General features: G+C 40.5%; 1 protein-coding gene across 1 annotated transcript in view; it reads left to right on the forward strand.

Annotated features, from left to right (window-relative positions):
• The window catches only part of ACOXL (acyl-CoA oxidase like), a 380,633-nt gene that overhangs the window by 328,044 nt on the left and 27,459 nt on the right, over positions 1-25,130 (forward strand). Inside the window, 1 exon segment of the mRNA XM_060168784.1 lies at positions 13,381-13,482. Coding sequence (XP_060024767.1) covers positions 13,381-13,482 — 102 coding nt within the window.

The raw sequence follows: 25,130 nt of genomic DNA on the forward strand, positions 1-25,130 counted from the left end.
AAAAACTGAAAGCTTTTCCTTTGTCAGGAACAAGACAAAGATGTCTGCTTTCACCACTTCTATTCAACACAATAGTGGAAGTCCTAGCCAGAGTAATTCGGCAAGAAAAAGAAATAAAAGGCATCCAAATTGGAAAGGAAGAATTAAAACTATCTCTTCTATTCACAGATGATATGATCTTATATGTAGAAAACCCTAAAGATTACACAAACATCACACATACACACACTGTTAGAAAGAATAATTCAGCAAAGTTGCAGGATACAAAAATCAACATGCAGGTATCAGTTGCATTTCTATACATCAACAGTAAACAATCCAAAAAGGAAATGAAGGAAGCAATTCAATTTATAATAGCCTCAAAAAGAATTAAGTACTTAGGAATTAATAAAGGAGGTGAAAAACTTTCAGCAAAAATATTGCTAAAAGAAATTAAGGAAGATATAAATGGAAAGAAATTCTGTGTTCATGGATTGAAAGACAATATTTTTAAGATGTCAGTATTACCTAAAGCTATCTACAGATTCAGTGCAATCTGTCAAAATTGCATGACTTGTTTTGCAGAAATAGAAAAACTCATTGTAAAATTCATACGGCATCACAAGGGACCCTGAATAGCCAAAACAATTTTGAAAAAGAAGAAAAAAGTCAGAGGTCTCACACTTCCTGGTTTGAAAATGTACAAGTCTACAGCAATCAAAATAGGGTGGTACTGGCATAAAGACAGACATATAGACCAATGTAGAAATAAACCCTTGCATATTTGGTCAAATGATTTTTGACGATAGTACCAAGATCATTCAATGGGGAAACGATAGTCTTTTCAACAAATGGTACAGGGGAAACTAGATATCCACATGCAAAAGAATGAAATTGGACCGTTATCTAACATGATATACAGAAATTAACTCAAAATAGACCAAAGACTTAAATGTCAGAGCTAAAACTATAAAACTCTCAGAAGAAAACGAGAAAAGCCTCATCACATTGGATTTGCAATATTTCTTGGATATGACATCAAAGGCATAAACAACAAAAAAAAAACTATACATGTTGAAATTCATTAAAGTTTAAAACTTTTGTGCATCAAATGACACTATCAACACAGTAAAAAAGCAACAAAGTATTTACAAATCACATACAGATAAAAGACTAATATCCGGAATCTCTATATAGAGAACTCAAAATTTAACAAGAAAAATCCAAACAACCAGGTTAAAAATGGGCAAAGTGCTCGAATAAACATTTCTCCAAAGATCTACAGATGGGCAATAAGCATATGAAAAGATGCTCAACATCACTAATCATTAGGGAAATACAAGTCAATACCACAATGAGATAGTACTTCACACCCATTAGGATAGCTGCTATCAAAACAACAACGACAAAAACCAAAATAACAGGTGTTGGCAAGGACGTGGGGAAATTGGAACCCTTGTGCACTGCTGGTGAGAATGCAAAATGGAGCAGCCGCTGTGGTAAATAGTATGGCGATGCCTCAGAATATTAACCATAGAATTACCATATGGTCCAGCAACTTCACTTCTGAGCATATATCCAAAGAATTGAAAACAGTGGCTTGAATGGGTAATAGTACACCCATGTTCACAGCAGCACTAATCACAACGGCCAAAATGTGGAAGCAACCCAAGTGTCCATTGATGGGTGAATGAATAAACAAAAAATATGGTATATACATGCAATAGAATATTATTCAGCCTTAAAAAGGGAAGGAAATTCTGACCCAGGCTACTACATGGAGGAACCTTGAATACATCATGCTAAGTAAAATAAACTAGTTACAAAGAACATATACTGTATGGATCCATTTATATGAGATACCTAGAGTAGTCCTATTCAGAGAGACAAGTAGAATGGTCCCTTTCCAGGGACCAAGGAAAAGGGAGAATGAGAAGTTATTATTTAATGGATTCAGAATTTCAGTTTTGCAAGATGAAAGAAGTTCTGGATGTGAATGGTGGTGATGGTTGCACAGCCAATGACAGACGAGGAACTGGGAGTGGGAAGAAGTGGGATCAATTCTGGGTTAAAACAAATCAGAGAGAAGAACCTGGCTGAATGCTTTTCCACAAGTTGCCCAAACTGTCTGCATAAAGTACAGTTGGCCCTCCATACAGATTCCACATCCACAGATTCAATCAATCACTGATCAAGAATATTCAGAAGGAAAATCCAGAAAGTTGCAAAAAGCAAAACTTGAATTTGCTGCACACTGGCAATGATTTACATAGCATTTACCTTATATTTACAACTATTTATTGCCACATAGCATTTACATTATATTAGGTATTATAAGTAATCTAGACATGATTTAAAGTATATGGGAGGATGTGCATAGGTTTTATGCAAGTACTACTCAATTTTATATAGGAGACTTGAGCATCTGTGGATTTGGGTATCCTCTGGGGGTCCTGGAACCAACCCCCCTACAGATACCAAGGGAGGGCTGTAGGAGTATGGTTCTGAGCCAGTCTATGTAGTGGATTGTGTAAGAAGTCTCGGAGGGAATAGCTTCCTCTCTGCCTGCAAAGCTGTACTTCCTGAATTTTCCCATTCCCACTGGCCATGTAACGGACAGTGCACTGCAACACTGCAAAGTAGTAGAGAGTTGGTTTGCCTGAGTGTGGCAATCACAGGAAAGCTTGGATTCTGCAGCCAGCTGTGTGACCCCCAAATATCCGTCTACCCTTAGGGTTGAGAAGCAGCAGAGCTCCAGCCTCCCCTCTGCCCAAGCACACGCAGCATGCTGGCAAAATGATATCTCGGGGTTACCTTCTCTAGAGATTTCCCTTCTGGCATCTGCAAAGGCAAAGATAGAGGTATGGCTAGGCTTCTCCAACGAGGCATAAAATAGAATGTGCTTTGGGTCTGGGTGGCTCTCTCACCCCTAACCCTAGCAGATGCTCTGCCTTTGATCCACTGTGATACCAGCACATGGCCCACCATCACTTTACTAAAGTGGTTCCTCTGCTGAAAGTGGTGATGGACAGAGAGCCATCCCAGGCTCTTCAGCGTCCAGAGACTCCGAAAGAAAAGATCACCTTTATCCTTAACCGTCCTCTGCTAGAGCCCTCTGGACTCTACCAGAATCCAGCTGCCACTGCTTGTCACCTTTCTCAAGAAGAGAGGCTTTTAAGACACAAGAAATATCGAGCAGGTTGGATTTAAACAAAATTAACATCTTAAGTCAGTTTAGAAGAAAAAGAGACTTTGATCTGAACAGCTTCCTTGGGTGATCAAAGCTGTACTTTCTGAACTGATTACCCCCTCCTCAACCTTTTTCCAGTGTAATATAAATAAGGCTTCCTCACCTGTGGAAGCTGATGAGCCCACAACTGGAGCTGATGGCATGGAGGAGACTCGGCAGGTGAACTATACGGATTCAAGATGGGCATTGTTCCAGTCTGGTCCAATTTCTAATCACTTTTCTATTGCAAGGAATGCGCTTAGAAATTGCAAAACTAATATTTTTTGCTAAGGCTGGCAGAAATTCCTTAACTAAGAGACAGTACCACTGCCCATCAATTTTACAAGGCAGTAATGCAGATCCCAAGTGGCTAAAGTCTGAGGCAGAAGGCAGAGCACTTCATCACAGTGAGAGAACTAGGTTGTTGCTGGGGAAACTGTTCTGAAATCATGCCGGTATTACCATGAATTAATAAGCTTTTTCATCTTCTCTGACACTAGAGGTCCAACTCAGTCCTTTTGCTGCATCTCCTTGCTTATTATGCGGTTCAGGCCATGGATACAGGCTGCCTACTTGGCATAAATTGCAGGCAACCTCTTTTCTGTTGTTGGTCCCAGTGAGCTTATGCTCCTGAGGGAACCAAGGGTCTCAGTTCTACAAATGCACACACCAAGCCCTGATACTGGGCTAGGCGCTGCAGAAATTCCAAGATGTATGAGCCACAGTTCCTGCCTTCCTGATCACATTGTGGTCAGGGAGAAAGTCACATGGGCAAATAATTACACCAACAGGCAGAATGTGTAATAAGGAAAAACACACTGCTGTGAGAACCCAGGAAGGGAAGGGGTGACTTTCAAAGGGAAGAGATCAGGCAGGGGTCCTTGGACAAAATTTCAGTACAGGGAACCATTAGAGAATATAGCCATTTCAGCTTGGAGTTTGCCATAACAAAGAGAAAGAGATCTGGACATAAAAGATGATATATTTAACTTATTATACAGCAAAATGACCTTGTTTAGGGCTATGTAGTTCTATGAATTTCAACACGTGTAGAATTGTGTAAGTACCACCACAGACCGGATACAGAACAGTTTAACCATCCTTAAATAATCCTTTATGGTATGGCTTTATAATTATTCTTTATGGTATGGCTTTATAATTATCCTCTTCCCCTTCTGATAAACCCTGGCAACCAATGATGTGTTGTCTATCACTGTAGTTGTGTCATTCTGAGGATATAATGTCATTGGAATCATACAATACGTAACCTTTTGATATTGACTTCCTTCACTCAGTATTTGAGGTTCAGCTGAGTCATTGCATGCACCCACAGTTACACATTTTCATTGCTGAGTAGTATTCCATTGTATGGATGTACCCCGATTTAATCACTCACCCAGTGAAAGGCATTTGAGTTGTTCTCAGTTTTTGAAGATTATGAGTAGAGATGCTATATATATACATATACAAGTTATTATGTAAACAATTTTTCTTACTCTAGAGTGAATTTCTCAATCTTGACAATATTGACATTTTGGGTCAGTACTTCTTTGTTGTGGGAGTGCTGTCCTGTACTTCGTAGGGTGTTTAGCGATATCCCCGGCCTCTAGTTACTAGATGTCAGTAGAACTTCTCCAGTTATGACACCAAAAAGTCTTCAGTAATTGCCAAATGTCTCTTGGGGGACAAAGGTCATCCTTAGCTGAGAGCCACTGCTCTAGGGTAAATGCTTAGGAGTGGATTTACTGGGTCATATAGTAAACGTACATTTAGCTTTGCAAAGCTACTACATTCCCAATGTATGAGAGATCCAGTTGCTCAGCATCCTCAGCAACACTTGGTATTGTCTGTATTTTTTTTTTTGGCCATTCCAATAGGGATATAGGAATATAACATCTGGTTTTAATTTGCGTTTCCTAATGATGTTGAAATCCTTTGATGTGCCTTTTTGCCATCTGTATGTACTCTTGAGTGAAGTCTGTTCAAATCTTTTGCCCATTTTAAAATCAGATAATTTTTCCTACTGTTGAGTTTTGAGAGTTCTTTATAAATTCTGGGTACAAGTTCTTTGTTGGATGTGTGATTTGCAAATGTTTTTCCCAGTTTGTGGCATGTCTTTTCATTCTCTTAAAGTCCTTTGCAAAGCAAAATTTTTTAAATTTTGATGAAGTCCAACTTATCAACTTTCCTATATTATAGATTGTGCTTTTGGTGTCATATCTAATAATATATGCTTAACCCCAGGCCATGAAGATTTTCTCCCATATCTTTTTCCAGAAGTTTTAGAGTTCTATGTTTTACATTTAGATCTATGATTCATTTTGAACCAATCTGTGTATAAGGTGTGAGGTTTAGGTCAATGTTATTTATCTTTTGACTGTTGCTATCCAATTGTTTCTGCATCATTTGTTGAAAAGACTGTCCTTCTTCCATCGAATTCCTTCTGCACCTTTATCAAACTCATTCACGCATATTTGCATGGGTCTGTTTCTGGGTTCTCTATTTTGTTCCATTGATCTATGTGTCTGTCCCTTGACAAAACCATGCTATCTTGAACACTGTAACTTTATAGCAAGTCTTAAAAGCAAATAGAGTAATTCCTCCAGCTTTTTTCTTCTTTTGCAAGTTGTTTTAGCCATTCTAGTTTCTTTGATTTTTCATATAAATTTTAGAATTAGCTTGTCTCTATCAGCAGCAAAAAATCCGCTGAGATATTTATTGGAATTATGTAAAATCTATGGATCACTTCGGGGAGAATTGACAAATGTACTATGTTGACCTTGCCAATCCACTTTATTAGTTCTTCCTTGATTTCTTTCATCAGCATTTTCAGTTTTTAGCATAAAGATAATATACATGTTTTTGTAAATGTATACCTAAATATTGTAAAGGGTAGATTGTTTTAAATATTGGTTTCTGTACTGTAAAGGGTAGATTGTTTTAAATATTGGTTTCTAATGGTACATTGTTAATATCTAGAAATACAATTGACATGTTGTATGTCGACCTTGTATCCTATGATTTTGCTAAGCTCACTATTAACTCTAGAGGTTTTGAGTTTTTTGGCAGATTTCTTGTGGGGGTTTTTTTTTTATGTAAACAATCATATTGTCTGTGAATAAGGACAGTCTTATTTTTTACTTTCTCTTATATGTTGAATTAGTTTCCTACGGCTGCTATAACAAATTACAACAAACTTGGTGGATTGTAACAACAGAAGTTTATTCTCTCATAGTTCTGGAGGCTGGAAGTCTGAAATCGTATCACTGGGCCAAAATCAAGCTGTCAGCAGGATTGCACTATCCTTAGAGGCTGTAGAGGAGAATTCATTCCTTGCTTCTTCCGGCCTCTGGTGGCTGCTGGCATTCCTTGACCTGTGGCCACCTCACTCTAATATCTGTCTCTGTGGTCACATTGCTTCCTTCTCTTCTGTCTATGGACCGTCTCTCTGTTTGCCTTTTATAAAGATACATGTGATTGTATTTAGGGCCCACCCAGTTAATCCAGAATTGTCTCTTCATTTTGTGAATCTTAACTTGATCACACACACAGAGATTCTTTTTCCTTAGGATGTTTGCAGATTCCAGGAATTAGGACCTGATGTCATTTGGTGGCCATCATTCATTCTATAGCACATACGTTCTTTGGGGTTGTTTGAGCATTTTCCAGGATTTCATTTTGAATTATCGATATTTCTTTGTATCGTTTTTTTCTTTTTTGTTGATGCTTTAGGGATTACAATATATGACTGCACTTTTACAGTCTGCTTAAAATAAATATTTTACCTCTTCAAGTGGAAAGAAGAAACCTTACCATCATAGAGTTCCTTTTGCCCTCTCTCCTCTGTATATCATAGGCATTTTATAAGTAATCTCCGTACATAGGAAACCACATCAGACAATATTATGTTTTGTTTTCAGTCATTACACACATTTTAAAAGAATTCAAGAGAAGACAAGTCTATCATATTTACCCAGATAGTTACCATTTCTGTTGCTCTTCCTCCATTCCTGATGTTCTAAGTTTCCTTTTAGTATAATTTTTCTTCTGACTGAAACACTCAACAATTCTTTTAGAGCAGTCTGCTGGTAACAATTCCTCCCAGTTTTTCTTCATCTTTACAATATCTTTATTTCATCTTCACTCTTGAAGGATATTTTTACTCAATGTAGAATCCTGGGTTGATACTTCTTAAGTGCTTAAAAAATGTTATTCCACTTCTTTCTAGCCTCCATGGTTTCTGATAAGAAATTCAGTCATTCACATCATTGTTCTCCTAGAGGTAATGCACCATTTTTTCTCTGGCTGCTTTCAAGGTTTTTTCTTTGTTTTAGTTTCAAGGTGTTTGATTATGATGTGCCTACGCATGGATTTCTTGGTGTTTATTGTGTTTGGGGTTCACCAAGCTTCTGAAACCTGCATATTTCTGGGGGTTTTCCCCAAATTTGAGGACTTGTTCAGCCATTAAGTTGTCAAGTACTTTTTCAGCCCTGCATTCTTCCTTTTCTCCTTCCGGGACTCTAGTGACATGAGGTTAGTTCTTTTGTCATAGTCCCACAGGTCCCTGAGGCTCTGTTCTTTTTTTCGGTCTATTTTCTCTCTATTGTTCAAATAATTTGTTATTCTATCTTCCAGCTCACTGACTCTCCTCTGTTTCCCCTATTCTGATGTTAAGCCCATTTTTATTTTGATCATTGTAATTTTTACTTCTAAAATTTCCATTTGATTCTCCTTTATATCTTCTATTTCTGTGCTGAAACATTACTTTACCATTTGTTTCAAGAGGGTTTGTGATCACTTGTTGAAAAATTTTTATAATAGCTGTTTTAAGGCTTTTGCTAGATAATTCCAACATCTGTGTCATTTTTCTGTTGGTGTCTGTTGATTATCTTTTCCTAGGCAAGTTACATTTCTCTTGTCCTTCACATGCTGAACTTTAAAAAAATATTTCCTGGACATTTTGGTATTTGCACCTCACAGCTTGCAGAATCTTAGTTCCCCAACCAGGGATGGAACCTGGACCCTTGGCAGTGAAAGTGCCGAGTCCTAACCCCTGGACCACCAGGGACTTCCCCATTTCCTAGACATTTTGAATATTATGTTATGAGATCCTGGATCTTGTTTAAATCCCATCGAGAACATTAATATTTTTGTTTTAGCAATGAATGTATCTGGTTGTTTGGGCTGCAAGTTGCAATTCACCTTCTGTTCACTGTGGTTTCAATGTCAGTTTAGTCTTCAAAGGCTTTGCTGTACTATTCTGTTCTGTCCCACGTATGCACCACACAGTGGCCAGTCTGGCACCTGCATTTTCATCTGTTTGCTAGTTCAGTTCTCAAAGTGTTTTCTGTACTGATGTGTGTTAGATCCGTGTATGTACACCTGGGGTTGAGCCCAGAAGTTCATAAACAACTTTATGGGCTTACTTTCCCAAGCCCTCCGACTCCATGACCTCCTCGGTACTCTCTGGTTCCCCAGGGCTCCCTTTTCTATCCTCCTTCCAGAATCTGGGGTTTATTTATCTTGGTCTGATGCACGCCTGTCTCCAGGGACAAGCAGCTTGAAGACTAGGGAAAAAAACTAAACTCATCACCTGTTTGGTGGTACTTTGAATTTTAGTCTTCTTCCCAAATCTGCCTACTATCAATATTTATTTTTCAGTTCCTCAAATAGCTTCTCCATTTACTCTGTCCAGGAGTTATGGCTACATTCAGGATTATTGTGAAGACTAAACGAGGTGAATGTAAAATACCTTGCAGTGCCTGGCACATAGTAGGTGATTAAAAAATATTGGTTATTATGATTCTATGGGCAGAGATTTCATAGGGGCACATGGGCTTGAGAGTAAGAAAAACAGTAAAATATTACTCTGACAATACAATAGATACCAAAAAAAGGTGTAATTTGGGACACATTTAAAGAAACCAAGGTAAGTGTAGAGAGGACTCTCTGATGGCCATAAGTCTAAGGAAGCTATATGAATGAGAAGCATGGTGATGGGGGGAGATGCTTGTCCAGGGATAAATACAAAAGGGTAGCATTTAGTAAATGTCAGGATGGTCAAATCCCACCATAATGTGAGGCTTGACAAATAATCTGATGAAGATTTAAAAGGCTATTTTTAGCTACGCTCAGAGTTTGAAGAGACAGACACCTGGTCTGGGGAAGAAAGCTTTGATGTTAATAAATGCAAACAGAAAGCAGACATACTTGTCTCCTAGAATGTCCCCATCTTCTCTCTGAATTGGGAAGGACACAGTTGTGAGACATTTGAAACCAAGGAGGACAAAAGAGATGTCAGGAAACTGTAAATGAGCAAATGTCCACGTTAAAAAAAACAAAGAAAGAAAAATAGATTGGGGAAACTATAGAATTTATAAATCCAAGTTAAAATGCTAGAAAAGGCTATTCAAGATAGTTTATGAGTGATTAGAAAAAGATGGTCACTAGGAGAGTGGTCTGTGCTCACTGTGGCTAAGCCTTGCTAACCTAATCTTATTTCCTGTCTTAATCAGGTTGCTAGAAGACAAAATCTGGGGAAGTTGAGGTATCTTGTTTTTTTTTTTTTTTTTTTTTTTTTGTGGTACGCAGTCCTTTCCCTGCTGTGGCCTCTCCCATTGCAGAGCACAGGCTCTGGACGCGCAGGCTCAGCGGCCATGGCTCACAGGCCCAGCCGCTCTGCGGCATGTGGGATCCTCCCGGACTGGGGCACGAAGCCGCGTCCCCTGCATCGGCAGGCGGACCCTCAACCACTGCGCCACCAGGGAAGCCCGATGTATCTTGATTTTGCACAGCACTTTCCAGACTCTTAGGCTATGCTTATGTACAAGCTAGAGAAATATGAGTTAGATGAGAGTCTGTTAAATAGATTCTCAAATACTTGATTGAAAAGATACAGACCTATCAGTTGAGTTCCATGATATAAAGACAAAGGTGGGACTGACACATCTGTAAATGACATAAACACATGAGGTGATTGAATTAATATTCATAGAGATTTGGGGGACTTGAGGATTGAATTAATATTCATAGAGATTTTGGGGACTTGAGGTAAGTCATATCAACAAGATGATACTTTAAGAGAATAAATTTAAAGTCATCCCTTTAGGGATGTGTATGTGTATGTATGGGTTGGTTGAAAACGGTTCATAGGAGAAAAGGCATAGCAGGAGTGTTAACTGAGCAAACATTTGATGTAAACCAAAGTGCATGGTATTCTTTCACTCATTTCTTCAAAAAACCTGTGACTGTCATAAAAGCAAATTCCATCTTCCTTTGCTTGTAAAAGTATAGAGTCCCAAACCAGGACAGCAATGGTGCTACTGACACTACAGCGATGAGAAAACATCTGGACACTGTGTTCAGTCCCGTGAGACACCTTGAAGGAGAGAATTAAGCATTTAGAAGAGGCCACCAGGTCCAAAGTGGCGCAAGAGCTGGAAGCTGCATTGTGAGAAAATGGCAGTCTGTGAAGGCTGATCCTCTGAAGAAAGAACGCCTAAGCAGAGATGTGAAACTTATCTTTAAATTGTTAAGGGTTGTTATCTGGATACTTTCATATACTCCTGCTTTGCTCCTTAGGCAGCAAAAGTTACAGGATTAATAGCTATGAGGTATACAGGAAATTGGATGTCAGCCAATCTCTTACAGTGTATCAGCTTTTTCCCCAGACCCTAGGCGTACAGAGACGAGCAGGACAAGGTCCCTTTCCGACAGTTAACAATCCATAAATTCATGTTCCACATAGGCAAGTGGTTCAGTATGCAATGGTTCTTCAAACAGTGGGTTGGAGAACTGGATGCCTCTTAATGCACTGAGCTCCCATCTCTGAAACGTAAAAGGAAACACATTCAGGTTCCATTTGAGGACCTGAGGCTGGGCTGATGGTATCTGGACCTCCAGGTGGTGTCCTGGTCACCACCAAGAACCTGGACGCCTGTTTCCCAGGACAAGAAAAGAGGGTAGTCAAAGGAGAGTCCGAACTGTGTTCAAGGAGAAAAGAAAAAGTTCAAAGGCAGAAAAGTGGCCCTGAGCATCAGATACACAAGAGCCACAGACTGTCAACAGGAGGACAAGTCAGGAGTCGACAGAAGGGCAGAGCAGACATAGGCAGCACAGTGTGACACTGGCCCTCTGGGATGAAACGTGGGAATGGTGTCAGCAGTCGGGGCTGTGTGGGACCAGGTGAACTTGAACTTGAGATAGGACTGGACTAAGGCTGGATGACCACCTGTTGGGGGTGTTAGAGATGGGATTTTTCCAGACATCCTCCCTTTGCTTTTCCAGCTCTACTCTCCACCCTTCTCCACCCTGCTCTGGGCCCAGGAAATTGATCTATGTAACTTGCATCAGAGGAATCCTTGCCCTCTGGATCCAGTTAGGTTCTGAGAACAGGAAGCCCCAGCTAGAGACTGGAGATGGGGAGGAGAATGAGGTTGGGATATCCCTGCCCCCTGCCTGCCTTCTTGTGGGATCACCTTGGGGTTTCTGTTTTCCTTGGCTGAAGGTCACAGCTCCTCTAAGGGGACCTTGTCAACATAGCTTTCTCTTCCAGGATCGACATAGCTCTCTTCCCTCCAAACCTAGAGATGATCACAGTTGAACTTTGCCTCACAATAATATGGAAAGGGGGGAACAGGTGGGAGTAGAGATAAAACAAGATTGGCTATGAGTTGACAGCTATTAAAGCTGGATGATATAGACTTGGAGGTACCTTATACTATTATCTCTATGTTTGTATAATTTTGGAATTATTAAATATGAAATGCTAAAGAATAGTTAACTTAAAAGTTACTTGTTCATTGTAAAGACTTCTGAAATTCTCATTTAACAATTCTACATTTACCTCATTTTTATTTAAGTCCTTCATAGAAATATGACACTTTTACTAATATTTTGAAATGCTCAAATAAAAAGCACTACTAAACAGTAATTAAATGCATTGCATCATTACCTTTTATAGTTGCTATAGGCAATTTGAGTGTATTTTTTTTTTTGCATTATACAAAAAAAAAGTTACTTGTTAATACAGGAAAACTCATCTATTATTGCTGGATGCCACTGATGTCATGACGGAGGTCTGCGTGTCGGTTTCAGAAACGTGATAGGAAAAACGTATTGAAACAAAATGCAAATGAGGAATGCTATTTTTATGAAAGTCTAATCAAACCATGCTCAATGGAAAATATCAAGATGATATTATTCAGAATGGGCATTTAGAATATTCTTTCATGGGCTTCCCTGGTGGCGCAGTGGTTGGGAGTCCGCCTGCTGATGCGGGGGACGCGGGTTCGTGCCCCAGTCCGGGAAGATCCCACGTGCCGCGGAGCGGCTGGGCCCGTGAGCCATGGCCACTGAGCCTGCGCGTCCGGAGCCTGTGCTCCGCAATGGGAGAGGCCACAACAGTGAGAGGCCCGTGTACCGCAAAAAAAAAAAAAAAAAAAAAAAAAAGAATATTCTTTCATCAATCAAGAAAGAAAGCAAACAGAAATATTACATTTATTTTTTTAAATATATTATGAGTGGACTTTGATTCTAAGTAACCTGGGGATGGGGAAGAATTAGATGAGATTGTAGATGAAGCAAGACTGGCTGTGAGTTAATATTTGTTGAACTGGGGGGATGGAGACATGGAAGTTGGTTATACTATTTTTTCTAATTTTATATATGCTTTAAATTTCTCCATAGAGTGGTTTCAAAATATAAAACATATACTGCATGTCCAAAATGTGACCATTTTCAGACTTAGAGAACAAACTTACGGTTACCAGGGGGAAAGCAGGGGGAGGGATAGATTGGGAGTTTGAGATTGACATGTACACCCTACTATATTTAAAATAGATAACCAACAATGACCTACTGTATAGCACAGAAATCTTGGCTCAATATTTTGTAATAACCTAAATGGGAAAAGAATTTGAAAAAGAACAGAAACTTGTATGGGTATAACTGAATCACTGCTGTACACCTGTAACTAACACATCATTGTTAATCAACTATACTCCAATATAAAATAAAAATTAAAAAAAACAAAATATGACCATTTACAGTAAGTATGTATTAACTTTTATGATCTTATGAAATGTAATATTATGCTATTTCTCATTCACCTCCTTAGATTCCGTGTTTTCTAACATATTTTTCCATTTCTCTCCTCTTCCCCCACCCCTTAGTTTTGTCTGCTATATGGAACCAAACTGATGTTCCAGGAGCAAGCCTGGTATCTAGAACATAAATATTTGACTCCCTTGGCCAGCATGAAGATTAGGCGTCAGGTAAGAATCCCTGGGGTGCAGAAGAAACCCTTCGTGCCTCAGCTGTCGGCTCTTTGCTTTCTTAGAAAACAGTCCTGCCGATCTTTTATCGGTTTCCACTCACAAATTTTTGTGCCTCTGAGACTTCACATACATGGTTTCATTGCCTACTGTGATCATATTACACTTCAGAGTTTAAGTGACAGGGAGGTGATTCACCGTGTATGAACTTCTCACATGTAAAGGAGAGGAAGAAATCAAAAGTGCTGGCAAAAAAAAAAAAAAAGAGGTATGAAGTGATTTTCATTTTCTTACTTCTTATGAAAGCCTATTAACTCATTCTTTATATTTAGAAAAAAGGCCTGGTGGTACTTTTGTCAGTGGTTGCAATGGGAATTCAGTGTGACAGCCACAGAGCACCTGAAAATGAAGATAGAGCCAGTGAATCATCACCATAATGCTGCTTTAGAAGAAGACTGTTAAACAGCATAATCATCTATACAACACATTTTCTGGGTTCCCTCCCTCTTCCAGGCCCGCTGTTAGATGCTGAAACACAGACAGGTATATCCTCAGTCTCTGCATTCAAGGGAGCTCATTATAGCTGGGGACACGAAACTGCCTTCAAATAACACAACAACACGAGGGAGTGGACCTTTCCAATGAACTTGGCCACAAGCATAAGTGCAGAGGACAGAGGTCACTTTGGAATTAATGGCGTTCTTTGCTAGACCTGGAAGAGGGGAAGATTCCAAGTGGAGGCGGTGGTTCAACTGAGGAGGGGGAAATGCAGGTGAGCCTTCAGATGGGGTTGGTGAAGTGAGCAAAATCATAGAAATGGGAGTACTTGGGACAGACGTGCTAAGAAACAGTGAAAAGACCAGTTTGGTTGAAGTCTTAACTGATAGACAAACCTGGAGAAGCCTGCCGGAGCAAAACTATAATGGGCTCGGAAGAACCTTGAAGAATCTTTTTCCTTCTTAGGAGGCAGCAATTATGACAAAAAAGCATGTATAAAAATACTTCAGTTATCTATTGCTATGTAACAAAAAACCCCAAAACTTAGTGGCTTAAAACAACAACCATTTCTCGTTTCTCATGACTCTGCAGTCTGGACAGGGCTCCACTAGATGGTTCTTCTGCCCCACATGGCGTCCGCTGGGGCTGAGTGCTCAAGATGTCCTAGATGTGTACTAGTCACTGTCCTTGGAAAATGATTTGTAAGATTAATGTGAAGGGCAAATTGAAGGTATCTTCTTCCCCTTGCAAGGCGTCTGAAGGGACTCTTAGCTTGAGACCCACCCTAAACCAAATTGAGGTTTTCTGGAAGACTCAGAGGGTTCAGATAAGGGCAGCAATTTCTTTACCCTCCCCCGGGGTTATAGCTCTTTGGCATCCAGCTCACTGTCTATTAAATTTCTTGCTTAGTGCTGGGCCTGGTTTTCACTGTCATCACTCCCTGCTCCACCGCAATCACCATGAGGCTGTCAAAGTGAAAATTCAGATTTGCTGGAAACGGCAAATGCCTTCATGGCAAATGAAATTTTCTTACTTGTTTATTTCTCTTGGTTCCCATTTTCCCTTAATTTTTTGCATTACTGTATTGTCAGATCATTGATGCTTTAAAGGTGTAGAAAAAGAAAACCTAGCTCTCTAATATCAGAAATAGAAAGTTCCTTCAATATTATCTCCCTTGACCTCACAACAACCCTTTGAGTGATGTTGATTATTCTTACACGTGGATGAGGAAACAGATCCAATGTGACATAGTAACTTGCCCAAAGTAATACAGGTAGCAAAAACCCATATCTCTCTGGCTCTAAATATTTTCAGTTATTTTATTTGGTTAGAAATCAGCATCAGCCAGTAACAAAAAGCACACTCAGTGCCCAGTTGTTGGTTTCTAATATCATTTTCCAAAATAGCAACCAGGGTCCTTGGAGAAATGGCTGATTCTGGCTGGGGCAATGAATATATAAGATGAACCTGGAACGTCTTCTAGAGCCAGAAAGTCAGAAAGTGCTCAAAACAGAAATAAAGATAGAAAGACCCACAGTTATGGGGGTATGTCCAAGGGATGTGGGAAGGAGCTAACTGGAAGAGCTCCCAGGGGCCAAAGCTGGAACACTTAGAGCAACAAAATGGATAACATCATATTGGACTTTAACCCAAAGTATAAAATAAACACATGGGAATACCCGGGTGGTCCAGTGGTTAGGACTCCGTGCTTCCACTGCGGGCGGGGGTGGGGTGGGGGCGCAGGTTTGATCCCTGGTTGGGGAAATAAGATCCCACATGCGGGGTGGCCAAAAAATAAATAAATAAAATTGAACACAAACAAAGAGACAAGTGTTCCTTAAAGAAGAATTCCAGGGCTTCCCTGGTGGTGCAGTGGTTGAGAGTCCGCCTGCCGTTGCAGGGGACACGGGTTCGTGCCCCGGTCTGGGAGGATCCCACATGCCGCGGAGCGGCTGGGCCCATGAGCCATGGCCGCTGGGCCTGCGTGTCCGGAGCCTGTGCTCCGCAGCGGGAGAGGCCACAACAGAGAGAAGCCCGCGTACCGCAAAAAAAAAAAAAAAAAAAAGAAGAAGAAGAATTCCAAATGATACATGTAGATACTCCCCCCTTCAGGAAGTGAAACAATTTTCCTTCCCTTGAATGTGAGTTGGACTTAGTGACTTCCTTCTATTTTTAAGAATAGAGTATGGGAAGGGAAAAGAGTTACTTTACAGTGGAGAAATCTGGTAGATCCCATCTTAACCACGTGATTAAGGTTAATATCCCCAGTAATAAGTCATGTTGATGACGTGGACCTCTGATATGATGTGATGAGAAGAGTACTTCACTCTTCCCCAAAACCCATAGTCCAATCATGAAAAAAACATGGCAGACAAAACCAAATTGAAGGGTGGTCCGTACAGTACCTGATTGGTACTCCTCAAACTGTCAATCAATGAAAGACAAGGAAGGACAGAGAAACCATCATCAACCAGAGGCAATCAGGGAGACATGAGGACTGAATGCAGTGTGGTACCTGGATGGAGTCCTGGAACAGAAAAAGGACATTGGTAGAAAAACTGGTGATACCTGAATAAAGTCTATATTTGTTAACATTAATGTACTAATATTTTTTAAATCTTAGTATATTTTATTGTTTTTATCTTCTTTATTTTTTTTATTGGGGTATAGTTGCTTTACAATATTGTGTTAGTTTCTGAAAGTCAATCAACTATATGTATACATACATCCCCTCTGTTTTGGATTTCCTTCCCATTTAGGTCCCCACAGAGCATTAAGTAGAGTTCCCTATGCTATATAGCAGGTTCTCATTAGTTATCTATTTTATACATATTAGTGTATATATGTCAATCCCAATCTCCCAATTCATCCCTCCCCTGCTTTCCCCCCTTGGTGTACATACGTTTGTGCTCTATATCTGTGTCTCTATTTCTGCCTCACAAGCAGGTTCATCTGTACCATTTTTCTAGATTCCACATATATGCGTTAATATATGATATTTGTTTTTCTCTTTCTGACTTACTTCACTCTGTATGACAGTCTCTGGGTCCATCCGCATCTCTCCAAATGACCCAATTCCATTCCTTTTTATGGCAGAGTAATATTCCATTGTATATATGTGCCACATCTTTTTTATCCATTCATCTGTCGATGGACGTTTAGGTTGCTTCCATGACCTGGCTATTGTAAATAGTGCTGCAAATGACCCACCTCCTAGAGCAATGAAAATAAAACTAAACAAATGGGACCTAATGAAACTTAAAAGCTTTTGCACAGCAAAGGAAACCATAAACAAGACCAAAAGACAACCCTCAGAATGGGAGAAAATATTTGCAAATGAAGAAACAGACAGTGGATTAACCTCCAAAATATACAAACAGCTCATGCAACTCAATATCAGAAAAACAAGCAACCCAATCAAAAAATGGATGGAAGACCTAAATAGACATTTCTCCAAAGAAGACATACAGATGGCCAAGAGGCACATGAAAAGATGCTCAACATTACTAATTATTAGAGAAATGCAAATCAAAACTACCATAAGGTATCACCTCACACTGGTCAGAATGGCCATCATCAACAAATCTACAAACAATAAATGCTGGAGAGAGTGTGGAGAAAAGGGAATCCTCCTGCACTGTTGGTGGGAATGTAAATTGATACAGCCACTATGGAGAACAGTATGGAGGTCCCTTAAAAAACTAAAAATAGAGCTACCATATGACCCAGCAATCCCACTCCTGGGCATATACCCTGAGAAAACCATAATTCAAAAAGATACATGCACCTTAATGTACTAATATTGGCTTCTTAGTTCTGACAATGGGCCATAGTTATGTAAGATGTCAACATTAGGGGAAACTGGGTGAAGGGCGTATGGGAACTCTCTGTTGGAACTTTTCTGTAAATCTAAATATATTCTAAGGGAATTCCCTGGCGGTCCAGCAGTTTGGACTTGATGCTTTCACTGCCATGGGCTGAGGTTCGACCCCTGGTTGGGGAACTAAGATCCTGCAAGCCATGTGGGGCTTGGCCAAAAAATATATATACATGTATGTGTGTGTGTGTATATATATATATATATATATATATATATATATATATATATATATTCTAAAATAAAAAGTTTATTTTAAAAAGAAGTCAGCATCAGGGAATAGCAATCAGCCTGGGCTGATTCTAAATAATAAAACTTTTCAGAGTACCCAGGAGTTATGCTGAAGCTCCAGTCTAATGATAATTAATAATGCATATCTATATATTCTTTAAAAAAAATCTCATTGCATTCTCATAAAGATCTTCAAGGTAAGTAAGGCTGATATAATCCCCATGCAGTAAATGAATAAAACTAAGAAACAGAGAAGTTAAACAGCTGCCCAAGATTCCATCTGATCGTAGAATCCAGAACTTCTGACCCTAAATGGAGATGGACTAACATGCAGCAACACCTGTTTGTAGCCCTACTTGTCCACATGGGCACCACAGAGCACTTAAAAGACCTGAGTTCAGAAGCTTCAGAAAGGCCTGCCTGATGTCCCGCAGTGGGTAAGATCCATCCACATACTCCAAAAGTACCCACTGGTCCGACTGATGCTCATGAGAGATGGGGGTTTGGACTGGGTTTTGTTTTCTTTTAAAATGCAAGCCCATGTCCCAAGCCCTTCCTGGCTGTGATAACTAAGTGCTTTCTTTTGTCTGGAGCTTCAGTATCGACAGAGCTGGTCCACATCCATGATCCTGTGTAATCCCCACAAGCACCCTTTAGTGTGAATAGCTGCTAATCTACTTTAGGGACGGGGAATCTGAGGCTGACTTGCAGCTGATGTAGTGAGAGGGAAAGGTACTTCTGGACTCAGGTTCCCTGCTGTTCTAGTCATCCCAGACCTGAACTGTAGGATGGGGTAGCTCCACCTTTGTGCCCTCATTGTGAGACCTTGGCTCAAAGGCAGTCTCGTGGTGGTGCCTCTGGGGCTCCATCATAACAAGGCCCCCAAGTAAAAGGTCTCTGTGCCCTTTCCATTAAGAACTGTTGCAGGGGTGTGTATAGAACAACTGTGTGCTTTGTTCTTGGAAAATTTAGTGTCCAGGAATTGTCCTGTTTCAGTCTTCATTGACCTAGACATTTGTTTTGCTTTAGATGATTATCAGCATTAAGGAGGAACTATCAGCTGAGGCTCATTTTAAGGAGGAAAGTCTTTCAAAATAACCTGTTACCGATTGCGTATCTCCACTAAAACCAACTTCACGTTGCTTAAAATAAGACAAAACCAAGCGAAACGTCAGCTTTTTAAAATGATGTATTTTAATGGAAATGAATATTTGGCCCTGAGTCCTCTACCTTATTTTATACCAGCCCTTAAAGTCAACTAAGGTTCTTTTTTAAATTTTATTTTTTTATTTATTTTTTATTTTTGGCTGCATTGGGTCTTCATTGCTGCGTGCAGGCTTCCTCTAGTTGCAGTGAGCGGGGGCTACTCTTCTTTGCGGCGCACAGGCTTCTCATTGCGGTGGCTTCTCTTGTTGTGGAGCATGGGCTCTAGTTGCGCAGGCTTCAGTAGTTGTGGCACGAGGGCTCAGTAGTTGTGGCTCATGGGCTTAGTTGCTCCACGGCATGTGGGATCTTCCCGGACCAGGGCCCCAACCCGTGTCCCCTGCCTTGGCAGGCGGATTCTTAACCACTGCACCACCAGGGAAGCCCCAAAGTCAACTGAGTTTTAGGGCTGGGACGTTTTTCTCACTGGAGTGTTTGCTCCCTGAATTCCCTGGCACAGCTGCCCGGCTCTGTCAGTGCCCACCGGTATTAGAACAGCGACTCTTGGTGACATACAGAGAAGCAAGTACTTGTAGATGTGTGGTCAACTCACACTAGGAAATCCACAGGGGAGGAAGCTCTTCAGTCTATGTGGATCAAGAGAACCACGGACCAGCTGTGGTTGCAGATCAAAAAAGACCCTATTCAGCGTGGTGAAAATAATACTTAGCAAAATGTTGAATCAGGTTCTGTTTCCTGCCCTGAGCCCAAATCATGGAACCATGTGAGAATGCGGGTTTTAAAGGACCTGCAGGGAAGTGAGGGAGGGCTGTGTAACGCAGCACAGCAGCGCGGAGGGCCACTCCTCTCCACCTCCCAGAGGGCATGGGAGGCTGCCTGTAAGAGTAACCGTGTTAAAAACCAGACACTCGTTCAGGAAGGGAGAAAATAAATACTGATCATGACCATGGCCAAGCAATCACGCCACCTCCACAATATTTGATCACATTATACCCACAGCTGTTACTCCTTCACCCAGATGTTGCCTTGATGTCCGGATTGAGTCGTGACCGGCCAGTTCCTTCCTGAGAGCACTGTTTCTGTTGGAGCAGCAGATGGCTGGCACCTTTTCCCATCTGAGTCCTTCTCCCATGCCTCTAGATTGGCCGTTTTCATTTCGGTGTGTTAGGATGAAGCTCAGATTCACCAGCACCAGCCCAAGTCCTGTTTTGTACCCTCACCAGCAAGTGGACACAGGGGTGGGCCCAGCCCCTAATAGTCTTACTCTGCCCCAGCGAAAGGAATCCTTTTCCTTCCTGAGTGAGAACTGCCGGGAGACCCAGCTGCAGCAGGGAGGCCAGCGGGAGCCTGTTGATGGCTAGTGATCTTGGCTCTTCTGCTGTATTTGCTCAAGTCCAAAACAACCACTAAGGTTTGGGTTTTAGTCTCAGTTTACTCAATCAAATAGCTGATTCATTAAAGAGGAAAAACATTCAAGCCCGATGTTGATGGGTCATTCAAGTGTTAATAGTTCTGAGTCGATGTAGCCACTAACACATTGATTTATTCTTAGGAAATGGGCTTAGAGTAAGAATGTGCAGAAGTGTGGCAGACACTAGACCCCAAAGCCAGGACGCTACGGGGCTTCTTTGAATTTAGAGGGTAGATAACACTTATTTACTATTTTGAATTAAGTGTACAATATAAATGCAGTCGTTGCCCTGTGACATAAAGACTTGGGTTGAAAGAAACAGAATAGGAAGAAAAACTTGGGGGACAGTTCCAAGATGGAAGAATGGTGTTGGAATATTAGCCTTTTTTCTCCTCAAATTTTAACTTCTAGAACACGTACCCCACGCTCATACCCACGAGGCTTAGAAATGGTGCACGCGCCCTTCACTTCCTACAAATGCTGTGTTGGCTGTCTTCCATGCTGCGTTAAATGTTTCTTTTTAAATGGCCACTCAGATTTCTTATCCTTCTATTTCCCTTTCCCCAAACACCTGGATCAGGGTAGCTTAACAGATGTTCAGATACCGGAACCAAATGCAACACAAACTGAGGTTTTAGGCAAAAGATGTTGCAGACATCCATTGGGTTGGGAAAGGGAGGTGGGGCTTCTCCGTCCCTTGGCCTCACCTACTACCTACAGACTCTTTCTTTGAAGGAATTTGAGAAAAGATCTCTGGTTCCCCAACCCCTGTCCTTCCCACCCAGTAAGGTCCATCTGACTTGGCTACAAGCAACTGACGAGGTTTTGAGAATGCTTGGCTGTGTCCTCCAGGCTGGTGTGGTATGTAACCACAGGCACCCATTCCATCAGGGTGCGGAGGGATAGCTCCTAATGATGGATCCTTGGTCTAGAAGCCAGGGGGGTGTCACTGAAATGGCATCACAAGGAAGTGGTGTTGCATGGAATGCAATTGAGTCAAATTTTAAAATCCTCTTTGTTTTGAAAGCACCCCCAGAACTGGCTTTAACTTCCTTTCACTATTGTAGGACCCCTGGTTCACTTCCAGGACATGGCAGGAAACAAAATATGAGTGTATCCTGGTCCACCTTCTTTTCCAAGAGCCAGAAACCCTCAAACGAGAGAGACAAGGAAAATACCAGTCCCAACAGAGTGCCACTAAGAAAAGGGAAAAACGCTCTTTTCCCTCCCCCCTCCCCTTTACCTCTGGCCCAAGCCTGCTCTTCAGTGGCATAAAATACATTGTTGAACCGATAAATGCAGGCCATTCAACTGAGGTTAAGAAAATACAAGTGAGATGTGTTTCTTCACTTTGGCCAGTAAAATGGACCCTGAGGTCATCACCCCTGCAATCCTGGTTCTGCGTGGCAGCCATCTGGTCGACCCTTGTGCTTTGCTTCACAGTACAGCTTTGTGTATCTGGGAGAGCCAGGCTCATTCTGTTTCATTCATTCAAGGATAACTTGTTATAACCACAGGATAGAGCGACTTGTTTTGCTGAGCTCCAGCCTCTGAGTTCTTCTGGCAACTGTATTATCCTGGGCTCCTTGGGGAGGTACTTGCAGTGCTGGGTAATTGGGGTCCTACTCCATAAGTCTTTGAGTTCATCCCCTCACTACGGGTTGCACAGTGAGAATTTCCTATCGGTGATATTTGTTCCTAAGAGTAGTTGTGTTACATACCAAAAAAAGACCTTCCAGGAGGTGGAGTTCAGCTGAGTCAAACAGAGCAGACCCCAGTCACAGTTAGGACAAGGGGGGTTTTATTATGATTCCATAATAATAAAATTTAAATGAATTACTGAACTGGAAACAGAAATGATGCCTAGTACATCCACTTTGGTAGAAATTACTAATCTAGCTAGAAACCAATACTTTTAATAAAATAAAATAAAATGTGTTTGTAGTTTTTCTTTTTCTCATGGTAAATTGCCCTTTTCCTTTAATTTTAGAGACTAGATACTGCTGTGTCCTGTCCCACTTCTTCCTTCCTCTAGGGGACTCAAAGAACTTGGTACTTGGTAAACCATACAAAGACAGCTAGTAGGGGTGGCCCCATTTGAAGGGACAGAGAAGGGACAGGACTCACTTGTGAACACCCATACGTCTATAGAAACCCAAAATTCCTCTGTCTCCTCCTTCCTTGGACAGCTGGTCATTCACATCACAAATTTTGGCCTTGAAGCACCAGGCATTAATTCAGTTCACCAAGTTGGCTACTGCTGAGACAATGTAAGAAAAAATTAGCCAGCTCAAGTGTGTGACTCTTGTCAAGGTCTCTCGGAATACAGGTGTTCCATTTCTTAATCTGGGTGATGGCTACATGTGTGTGTTCATTTTGTGATAATCCAGCAAGCTGATATATACTTACTCTTTGTATCTCTGCATTATGCTCCATCTAAAAAGAATACAAAGAAAAAAGAGAAAAGAACTCTCTATTGTGTTTATTAAATCCCTTTGTTAAAACCTAACCTGAGAGACATCTGACTACAATTATGGGGGGTTTATTTTTTAATTGAACTTTTTATTTTGAGAGAATAATAAATTCACATACAGCTGTAAGAAATAATACAGAGAGATTTCATGTCCCTTTACCTAGTCTTCCCCAGTGGAATCACTGGCAGAACTATAATACAATATCACACCCAGGATTTTGACATTGATACAGCACAGATACAGAGTGTTTTCTTCACCACAAGAGTTCCTCATGTGGTGCTCTTTTTTTTTTCCTTTTTATTTATTTTTTAATCTTTTAATTTTTATTTTTGGCTGTGTTGGGTCTTCGTTGCTGTGTGTGGGCTTCCTCTCGTTGCAGCTAGCGGGGGCTACTCTTCATTGTGGTGCGTGGGCTTCTCATTGAGGTGGCTTCTCTTGTTGCAGAGCAGGGCTCTAGGCATGCGGGCTCAGTAGTTGTGGGACATGGGCTCAGTAGTTGTGGCACATGGGCTCAGTAGTTGTGGCTCACAGGCTCTAGAACTCAGGCTCAGTAGATGTGGTGCATGGGCTTAGTTGCTCCACAGCATGTGGGATCCTCCCGGACCAGGGCTTGAACCGGTGTCCCCTGCACTGGCAGGCAGATTCTTAACCACTGTACCACCAGGGAAGTCCCAAGATTTTCTTTTCTTTCTTTCTTTCTTTTTTTTTTTTTTTGCCTATGGATGTCCAATTTCCTTAACAGCAGTTTCTTGAAAGGTTATCTCTTGTCCATTGAATTGCTTTAACACGTTTGTCTAAAATCAGTTGGGCATATTTGTGTCATTCTATTTCTGCATTCTCCATTTTGATACATGGATCTACGTACCTATTTCTCTGCCAATACCACATGGTCAGTCTTGATTACGTTAGTTACATAAACTTGAAATGTGGTAGGTTGATTCCTCCCACTTTATTCTTTTTCAAAATTGTTTTAGCTATTCTAATTCTTTTCCTTTCCATGTAAATATTAGAATAATCTTGTCTATATCTACAAAAAATATTTCTGGGATTTTGATAGGAATTATTAAACCTGTATATTGCTTTTTGGAGGAATGAGATCAATACTACACTGAATCTTCTAATCTATGAATATGGTATGTCTCTCCATTTATGTAGATCTCTTCTGATTTCTTTCATCAGCATATTGTAGTTTTCAGCATACAAGACCTGTACACGTTTTGTTAGACTTACACCTAATTATTTCCTTTTTTTGAGTGATTGTAAATGGTACTGCATATTTGATTTCAAGTGTCCATATGTCCATTGCTAGTATATGGAAATACAATTGATTCTTCATATGTTGATTTTATATTCTACAACCTTGCTGAACTTACATATTAATTCTAGGAGTTCTTGTAGATTCCTAGAATATTCTGTACAGACAAACATGTCATCTGAAAATAATGACATGGTTTCATTGGATATAGGATTCTGGGTTGAGAGTTCTTTTTTTCAGTACCTGAAAGCATTTCTGGCCTTCATAGTTTCTAATGAGAATCTGCTGTCATTAAAATCATTTTTCCCTTATGAATAAATCATCATTTTTCTCTCTCTGTTTTCAAGGATTTTTTTCTTTAGTTTTCAGAAGTTTGACGATGATGTGCCTTGATGTGTATTTCTTTGAATATACCCTGGCTGAGTTTCAGTCAACTTTTTGAATTTGTTGGTTTATGTCTTTTGCCAAAATGGGGAGTTCCCAGTCATTTCATTATGTACTTTTCAGCCCTGCCCTCTTTCTTTTCTCTTCTTTTCTCACAAGAACTCTGATGACATTTAAGTTAGATCTTTTGTTATAACCACACAGGACCCTTAGCCTCTGTTCTTTTTTTTTTTTCAGTCTATTTTCTCTCCATTGTTCAGATTTAGTAACTTCTATCATTCTATCTTCCAGTTCACTAATGTTTTCCGCTGTCTCCTCCATTCTGGTGTTGAGACTATCCACTGAATTTTTATT

The sequence above is a fragment of the Lagenorhynchus albirostris genome, chromosome 13 (genome assembly GCF_949774975.1).
Source record: "Lagenorhynchus albirostris chromosome 13, mLagAlb1.1, whole genome shotgun sequence".
Lineage (NCBI taxonomy): Eukaryota > Metazoa > Chordata > Mammalia > Artiodactyla > Delphinidae > Lagenorhynchus > Lagenorhynchus albirostris.